Source organism: Corella eumyota, chromosome 1 (assembly GCF_963082875.1).
Source record: "Corella eumyota chromosome 1, kaCorEumy4.1, whole genome shotgun sequence".
Classification (NCBI taxonomy): Eukaryota; Metazoa; Chordata; class Ascidiacea; order Phlebobranchia; family Corellidae; genus Corella; species Corella eumyota.
This window is the reverse complement of record NC_137490.1, coordinates 6,885,939-6,895,716: the sequence shown is the minus strand read 5'-3', so window position 1 is coordinate 6,895,716 and position 9,778 is coordinate 6,885,939. Positions and strand designations below refer to the sequence as shown.

The window sequence follows — 9,778 nt, the reverse complement described above, 5'->3', positions numbered from 1 at the left end:
TTTATACGAAAGTGATTAAAATTAACCTAATTGACTTTTCTTTTAGTTTTTGCTGTTAGACAAATTAATAGTGACTGTGATTTTATTGTTTTTTTTTATACTTAAACTGTACCAATTCAGCTTGTGCACTTCTTACTTGTAACTGTTTTTTTTCTTTGATATTTTAATGTAAAAAAAGATTATAATAATGGTACGATGTAACTTTTCAATGTTATTTAAGAATAATATATAGTAGAAATAGTAGGTGATAAATTGATCTAAAATATTAGATTTCTGTGCTATTCGTTATATATATATACATATATTAAAGCATGTTAAGGCAAATTCAAGTAAATATATTTTTACTACAACTGATTGCTCGTGCAACCATTTCCCTTACGTTATACGTGGTCATGTAAGTAAAAGGCACATAAAAAAGGTTATGTACAATATGCATAGATTTCGTAAAGCTGACCCCCGCAGATAAAATACCATATGTATTGCAATACAGTAACTGCCAACAAGCTGGGGCAGTATTACAATGTGTCGTTATTAAAATGTGCTGTCAATTATTTAAAATTTTGTATTGAGTAACACCAGTAAACCTAACTCTAATCTAACAAATAACAATAGCATCTACACGGCAATTTTAAAATCTTTTGTCTAAGTTAGCGTATATATTTACTATGCGTGAAAAGAAAATATGTTTTATACGAATAAAAAAACAGCGTAAGCCAGACATTAATAGGCAGTCAACTACTTTACCTAAAAAAAATTCTTGGAACTAGCGCTTTCATGCAAAACGCACTAAATTTTACTTTTTGCGTATGAACTGTCGTTAGCCCGGAACCTACCTTGCTGGTATGAGTTAAAACTTACAAAGTAGGTCATCTTTATTAAAATAAATCAGTCATCAGTTTAAAATGTGTTAAAGTGTTGTATAAGTTAAAAACAAGTATTGTTGTAAATAAAACGAAGTATTGTACAGGCCATGGGTAAATTCAAAATGATACAATTTTTTCTAAACACTTCGTTTTTACGCCTAAGTTAATATGTCAAGTCTAGCTAACTCAACGCCTACCGTTACATAAACATCAAAATTTATTTTTCGTGGAAATAAACGCATTTATTACAGTAAGAGGTATATATATATATATATATATATATATATATATATTGAAGTAATACTCAGATACTCTTATATATATATATATATATATATATATATATATATATTGTTCGTTATTAAGATAAGAGTATCTGAGTATGTATTATTAGGTAAGGTTTTTTTCTGTAGAAACAGTCAAGTTGTCTTGCCTTTTATAATTTTATTTAATAGACAATATTTTATAACAACTTTTACGTTTAAATAGTACAGTATATATATGTACAGTATATATAAAAAAAATTTCTTATAAGGGAACTTTATATTTTCCTTGGTTTTTTTTTCGGGAAATAAAACTTGAGCCCTTTGTAGTTTTTATTTCGTAATTAAACAATATTAAGGAAGAGGCTAATATGAGTAAGTGAAAAAATAATAAACACTTAGTGTAGGTTTGCATAGTAAAGGTAGCATTGTTTTGTTTTACTTTCAATTTGTTTTATTACTCATAATAATACTTTTAATTTATAATCTAATGCACAAGCAGTTTCTCAGAGAGTGTTAGATAGAATGAAAAGTTAAAGGTATACAGTATTTAATTTTAAAAACCTGTATTTGTTTAAGTGAAACAAACAACTTATCCAGCAGTAATATAGATAATTTGCATAATTTTGTTTGCTTTTAATGTATTACAGAATTTTAATATTTTAAATACCTAATTAGATGGATTTGGGAATTGTTTATTAACTGTAGAATAATTGTAAAACATAATGAAAAGACTGTTCTATATTTTACTAGTGGGTTTTATTTCGGTCACATATATTATTTTATTGCAAAAACAATCAGCTTTTCAAAAAACAAACTTTTTTAAAAATAAAAGGTTTGTACAAAATACAAAAAATAACTCTATTATAAACCATAGAAATGAAAAAACGCCAATGCATAAAAACCAAATTGAAATAGGCACTAAAGAAATTGAAAAAGAATGTCGTTTTCAAAATGGATTGATTTCCAAAAGGCCGAATGGGACGTTTCTAATGCCCAAGAACTTTGCAAAAAACGTTCCTCAAACACATGCAGTTGAATGCGGAATAAATAATCTGCTTTTTCCATGGACAATGAATTTATCCAGTGTTTTACCTTCTTGGATGACATTTATTATCAAATCAACGCCAACCAACTCTGAAAAGCGAAAAATTATACGGCAAACATACGGTGCTGTGAAGCAAATGGGCAATGACGTTATGAGGCATATATTTGTAGTCGGGTATGATCCTCATAATCATCGCTTACAAAAAAAACTCAAGCATGAAAACGCTTTGTACGGGGATTTACTACAATGTAATTTCGTAGACTCATACAAAAACTTAACGATAAAAGTTTTATCGTCATTTAGGTTTATGTTAAAGCACAGTTTCGAAACAGCTCAACCATATATCCCGCCAAGTGCTTTTTACTCAATCGTGGATGACGATTGTGCAATCAATTCCAAGCGGGTTCGCACGATATTGTCCATTCAGGAATTACTGCATGCTAAAAACGGGGGAGGCGATACCATATACTGTGGTGATGCCCTGTGGAAAAAGGCACATCCAAGAAGAAATGAAAAGAATAAACACTTTGTCTCTAAAGAATTGTACTCGGGCGAGTTTTACCCCGACTACTGTAATGGAGTTATATGGTCCTTGTCTTTCAATATGATTAAATCTCTTTCTTGCGTTTCCGATCTTACAAATTCAATTTTTATTGATGACATGTACATAACAGGTATATTAAGAGAAAAATTATTTTTAGGCGACGACAGCATTCAGTTACATAAAGTTGTACATTACTTTGACGAATATAAATTGACAGAAAAAGACAAACTTAAACTAATGAAAGAAAAATGGTTATCATATAAATAATATTTTTTTAACCTTTTTTTTAGTTTGTAGCAAGTAACGTTTTAGAAAAATGTTCAGTTGTAAGAGAAAAAATTATACGTTTTAGAAAAATGTCCAGTTGTAAGAGAAAAAATTACCTATTTCTATCAATATATTTTAGGTACTTTATCATTTTTGTAATTATTTACATATTAGAAAATTTTAACCGAGTTATTTATAAAGCAAAACTTTGTTTTCTTTCGTAGCTTTTTCTGTATATTGTTCAGCAGTTGACTTTCCCTAATATTTGTTATTACACTGTGGTAGCATAAATAAACTCGAGGTATATAATATAAAACGAGGTATATATTATAGTTGTCAGTTCATTTACGCTTAAAATCCTTTGAATGGAACGGATAAACATATAAATATAAGCATGTTATATTGCATTATTAAACATTAGATCAGTAATTTTATTTTATTTGAAAGACCTATTACAATAACTAATTTCTCTGACTTTGTTAAAAATCTTTAACACAAATAATTTTTTTTTTAATTTAGTCTTATAACGCTATGGTCATTTCAGATTAAAGTCCAATATTCAACATTTACATTTTTACAGATATGAGAATTATTTTTGTAAATTTGTAAAACTTTTTTATTCGATTATATCAAAAATTTTAACTAGCCGAATTTTAGATTTAATTCACCTTTAGTGAACTCTGTGATAGTACCCAATAACTGAGCACTCTACTAGAAATTGTTTTTAGTTGGATGTTGGTAAAACGACATTAGCAAAACTTTGAAACTAGTTCTGGCCATAAATTTATATAATACAATTTGGGCTTAAGTTTTAATACAGTGCATGCTTAAAATTTAACCTTGTACTTGTAACGCTGCTCAGTTTAAGTTATTTAATTATAACTTTGTTATTTATTAGGTATGGATTATATATTTATTAGATAATTTATTAGCAAATCACAACAAATGTAAAAAAATTTTAAACAATTATAAAAATGAATTTAGATTAGAATATGATTTGTAAACGTATTTAGTAGCTTTCTTAGCCAAGTTCATGTTTATTACATTTGAAGTTTGAGCCAATGGAGTTTCAAGCAGATCTTTGCATAAAGCACATTCGACGTCGAAAACGTAATTTTCTTCGTCGCTGGCTTGCAGTAGAGTGGTAGAATTGACTTTTAACTCAATGCAGTCGCAGTCCGGTGATTTGTTTTCAAACGGTTGTAAGCTGTTGCCTGTTGGATTAATAGAAATATTTATTCCGCTTGTCGATGTTGAAATGCAGCATGTCGAAGTGGTCTCGCAGCATTTTGAATTCGTGACGCAACATTCTGTTGCGGGTGACGTCACAATTCCCGCGTCAGCTGGCAAGATGGATTGGTTTATCTGGTTGCGATGGTTTTCCAGCCAACGACTTCTCTTTGATGGCGACTGTTTTTCAACTCCTGATAAAATTTTAAATAAAAAACAAATATTTTAATATCTATTTACTTGTGTTTCGTATAGTAATGTCTTAGTTTTATTAGCATGCTCTGTGCTTTGAATATAGGAGTAGTCTGCGCTTACCCAGAAACTCGCACAATTGACCAACTTGTGTCTTCCGGCAGACGTCGCTACAGAGTATTTCCAAACACTTGTTGTATTCCTCTTCGGTTAGTAAGGGCGATTGATTTTGACTTTCCAAAATAAAATCGGACAGGTTGTCGGGCAGAATGTTTGTGCTTGTCTTTCTGTCTCTCTGCTCATCTTTTTGTTTGTTTTTTCTGTCTTTTTTCGGCGTGTAATAACTTTTTTTGGGCGAAAATTCGACCCCCAAATTTTTACGACATCTGTATTTCTTCGGACGGGAATAATTTTTGGTTGGACTACTAAAATCACTTGGCACAGGACTTTGAATGCTGTATAATAACGCCATATCTAATTTATTTTAAATATTTTAGCACTACAGTTTAGTTTATCTAATAAAATATTTGCAAATTTTTTCAATCATTATCTTTTTTTTGGTCTAAATAATAGGCATCGTTCTAAATTTTTATCAGCTACGGATATATTCAAAATACATTAGATATTTTGTTTTATTACAAAAAAACTATCTTTGGTGACTTAAAAATGTAGTCATAAATTAAAATAGTTAACCTACGAAATTTGAAAACTTTTTTTCCTCGACTATATTACAAACTACCCTTTTATTTTTATTTTCTTTAATTTAAAATTAATTTCTGACTATATATAAAGCTGCTTCTAGATTTTTACATTTTTTTAAATACGTTATCTTGTTACCCAATATTGTTTTTGTGTTAAAACCCATTTTTGGGTCAATAATAATTATCTATGACGTCATACTGCTTAAAACAGTATGATTGTGAATAAACAATGTTTGTTATTTTTTATAGTAAACAACATAATAATTGATCACGGTTTAATAAGCGTCTAAACTAACTAAAATATATTAGGTAAAAAAAATTCATCTTTTTATTTTTTTTGGTTTTATTTTTAACTTATTTGGTAATGCACTAATTTTTTTTTGATTTACATCTTTAAAACCATTGCTTACTTTCTTGAATATTTGTACAATTTATCAAAACTGAAATTTTACACTTTCAAAAAATGCTTTTATTTAATTGCACATATTTATTTAAGTTTTTATATAAATATACTTGCAAGAATCAATATTTTTGTAATAGAGCTTTTTAACTTTAATTTAACTTAATTTAGTTATCTATTATACATATAAACTACAAACAATATTTACATATTTCACTTACATATTTACAAAAATTTACTACTTAACTACAATATTGATTCTGTTTATATTATACGCGTTCTTTTAGAATATTTTAATAGTGGACTGTGATACTTTTACAGATACCAAAACAAAAACATCAAATAAAATGTTTCTTAATAACTGCATATCTTTAAGAAAAATGGTTCCTAAAATTATGCATAAGTCAGTAGCACTAACGAATAGGCTGACAGTTGTACTTTGTTTTACAAGATCCATTTTTTGTGCCGAAAGCACATTTTGCAAGTACTGTGTTTTATGTGCATCGTAGTATTTGTAAATAATGTGGAAATACAAAAAGGTAGTGGAGATGTGAACAATAAACATAAAAATCCCTGAGCATTAAACATAAACAAGTAAAAACAATTCAGGACCAATAAATACACACCCGTTTGGTCGATTTTCGGCCCACCCAACTATCAATAGAATTATACATCCACCGATGTAGGAAAGCACAACGAAAAAGCCAAGAAACCTTGCAAAGAATCGAGTAAAAGATGAAGTGTAACGTCGTAAAATTGCTTCTGAGTAATGAAAATTTTGATGTAAAGAAAGTTTTAAACGTAACACACAAGAAACCATAAACAAAGTTGAAAGTCGCATCTTGGTAACAACAAAGCAAATTGTAACGCTGCGATTTGAAATTACATACTGCAGAAGACTTACAGTAAAGAACAAAATTACGCCGATCCAAGAACAAAGACTGCACAACTGAATTCTTCATCGATACCATATTTCTCGTTCGCCTTCTAACAATCTCACTCGCCCCTTTTCTTGCTTAGCATATTTGATCAAGAAATAAATCGAAATCAACAACAAAATTGAACTAAAAGCAATATAATATTCTTGGTCTATCTTAACGTCTGCATAGTTGTTGCTTATTTCAGCGTAGTCGCCCGACGTGCCTGACATGGTTAATACTGAAGATTAATTAGTAAATGCCTACATGACATATTTTAAAGTTAAATTTCAAAAAAACATTCCTTTTGTTTAATTTATCATATTACGTTCAAGCAGATTATGTAATGTGAGCAGTTAACATATGGTTTGTGCAATATATTTAAAAAAAATTATTTTGAAAATTTAGCACAACGATTTAAATTTCAGTAATTAAATGTAATTGTAATTATAGCAATTTAGTTTATAAAAACATGTTTTTATTTAATTGCACATGTTGCTCTATTAATATACTTTTTTGCATTAATTAATATTATGAAATGAAGCTTTATAACTGTAATAATACCTTTTTGAGTTATCTATAATTCATTTTTATTAAGATTTAAAGGTCGACCTAAAGTTTTTAAATTTCGGTCAATTGTATATTAAGATGATAATAACTTAACAATGGGTTAAAAAATTTAATTTTTGTTTATTTATTAAAAATCAAAGGAAAGTATTAGGCATTGAAATTGTGGTCTAACGTACATCATGATATTAGAAATTTAAAAACATTTTAAAAAAATAATTTTTTTTTTTGTATTTAAATGCTTGTTTATTAGTTTAAAGACAAATATCAATATTAAGCCTTAAAAATTTAGTCTAATGTATGTCATGACTTTAGTAATTTAAAATTATATTTAGAAATAGATTTTTGTTTGTTTGTTATATACAAAATTACTTTTAAAATTGTATATAAATAAAAATATATATTTTATTTTTCTTATTATTTGATTAGTTTTATCTTAAAATATTTATAATCAATATGTAATGTTATAATATCATATTATATAATATACAAGAAAGTAGGATTTTGTTTGCAAATAATAATAAAAAAAACGATTAAACAATTAAATTGTAACCGCTCTTAACAATAGAATTATGTTATTTTTATAGTTTTATACAATCTATTTAAAGGTATTACCAGTATTTATTGATTTTATTTTATTTGTTTTTATTTTGGGTTATCAAATACAAAATACCATAATTCAATCTCCGCTTCCGGGATATGAGTGATGCGTTTAAAATTAGGTTTTGTTACTTTTATTACGCAAATCAATTGTGTTCTGATTATTCATATTATAGTAGCCTAACCATTTTTTAAATAAGTTAAAAAACTTTTGTACAGAATGTCTTAATATAGAGTAACATTTTACACACTTGAAAATTTTATTGTTGCGTGTATATATATAAAAAAGAAGTTAGGAAAAAATCATAAAAAATACTTTTAATTTAAGTTGAGTAATAACTTTTTAAGAATAACATAAAATTTGGAAAGAATGACATCGCCAGTTGAAATACTGACGGCCACTACAGCAGAAAATAGTGCATCTAACAGCACGAATGTAGCTTTGTATAGTTACGACTGGATTCTAACCGAAGTCATTGTTGTAATTTGCATCCTCACAGATATATGGATATCCATAAATGTGGCAATTTATCTTTACCAAACTGGTAAATGGCGGTCTAATAAAAAAGAAGAGCGAAGAATAATGAAAATAGTTGCTTTAGTAGGGCCTCTGACTTTACCTCGTTTTGTTTCAACGCAAGTTTTGCTGCTAATTGGTTATGGTTCAAGCCCTGAAAATGATTACATTTGTGAGTTAACCATAAACTTTTTGAGTGTGCTTTTTGCATTGTCTTTATCGGTATTTTACTTCTACCTATGGTTTAGACAGCGCACGTTTTACTTGCAGCCTTCACTTTGTAAACTTTACACAGTCAAAATTAAAGTTTTAAGTTGGGGTTGTGGCTTTATTTTGTTAACATTTTTACCGGGTACAATCTCTTTCGTTTCACAGTTGAAATTTAAGTCTTCCGAAAATGGCTGCGTTGTTCGTATTGTAAACCAAATTCCAAACACTGTTCTTGTTGGAACTTTATTTATAGCCCAGACCGTGCTTATGTGTTTACTTATCTACCCGCTAATAAAACACAGAGCTTTACAAAACAAAATAGTAAGCGTTTCACATAATCGAGTGGAAGATTGTTTATCAAGTTCTACCCAAACCAACAATACCCATCTTTCAACATTACTAACAAACAATTATTTATCTGTTACATCAGCACCTAAAACCGCAATAAACCCAACAGAAAAACGTCGAAAATTAAAATCTAAACCTTTGTTGAAAGGTGATAGAGTAGTAGCGGCTATTAAACGTATTGTTTTATGCTCGGTAGTTTGCATTCTAAGTGATATTTCGGCTTATATTTTCGCATATTTGATACCATTTGAAACGCCCAGGGTTGTTCACGTAGCTGTTTATGATGTTAGTTTGTTGATCAACTTGCTCAGCGTTATTTTTTCGTTGGATTGCTACGGCAAAGTACTTCTAGCTGCTTTTCATTTTCGAAAAAGAAACTAAATTTAAAACGACTTTGTAAAATAACGTTTGAAAATTATATTAAGTAAAGTAATATTTCTTTTTACTTTGTGTGTTCGATTTTTAAATATTAGTTAAGTATTATTTCACCACATCCTTAAATAAACGAGTAAATAAATGTTTTCTGTTAAGGATAAAAACCTAAATAAATTTAAAACACTCGCAAGGTTGAGATAAACCGTATGATAAAATTGTGTCTCATCCCCCCTTTGTCTCCACCCTAATACAAAATTTAATTATTACCAATTACTTATTAATAAGTGATTGTTTTATAAAATTTAAAGATCGTTATTGAGCTTTTAAATTTTGGTCAATTATATATCACAATATCAATAACTCAAAAATGGATTAAAAATTTAAATTTTGTTTGTTTATATTTTTAAATTCTTGTTTGTTCGTAAAAATTAAAGTTCGATATTAAGCATTAAAAATTTAGTAAAATTTATATCATAATATTAGTAATTAAAAAACATATTTAAAAATAATTTTTGTTTATTTATTATATTTAAATGCTTGTTTCTTTATTAAAATCAAAAATTCTTTTAATGCTTTTAAAATTTAATATAATGTATATCCTGATATTAACAACTTAAAACTGGGTAAAAAAAATAATTTTTGTTTGTTAAACATATTTGAATGCTTGTTTGTTGATTAAATTAATGATCAATTTTAATTATTAAAATTATAGTCTATATAAATACTAATAAAAAAA

General features: G+C 27.7%; 1 protein-coding gene across 1 annotated transcript; it reads left to right on the top strand.

Moving 5' to 3' along the window:
• The first annotated feature begins 2,019 nt into the window (after window positions 1–2,019).
• LOC145751626 (lactosylceramide 1,3-N-acetyl-beta-D-glucosaminyltransferase-like) lies at window positions 2,020–3,196 on the top strand. Its single transcript, XM_082567852.1, has one exon. It carries the CDS (start codon window positions 2,020–2,022, stop codon window positions 2,983–2,985), a length of 966 nt encoding a protein of 321 aa, XP_082423978.1. The 3' UTR covers window positions 2,986–3,196.
• The last annotated feature ends 6,582 nt before the right edge of the window (window positions 3,197–9,778 follow it).

What these genes read in the sequence shown, in the direction of transcription:
- LOC145751626 (XM_082567852.1), top strand. Translation starts at nt 2,020, where the DNA reads ATGCATAAAAACCAAATTGAAATAGGCACTAAAGAAATTGAAAAAGAA.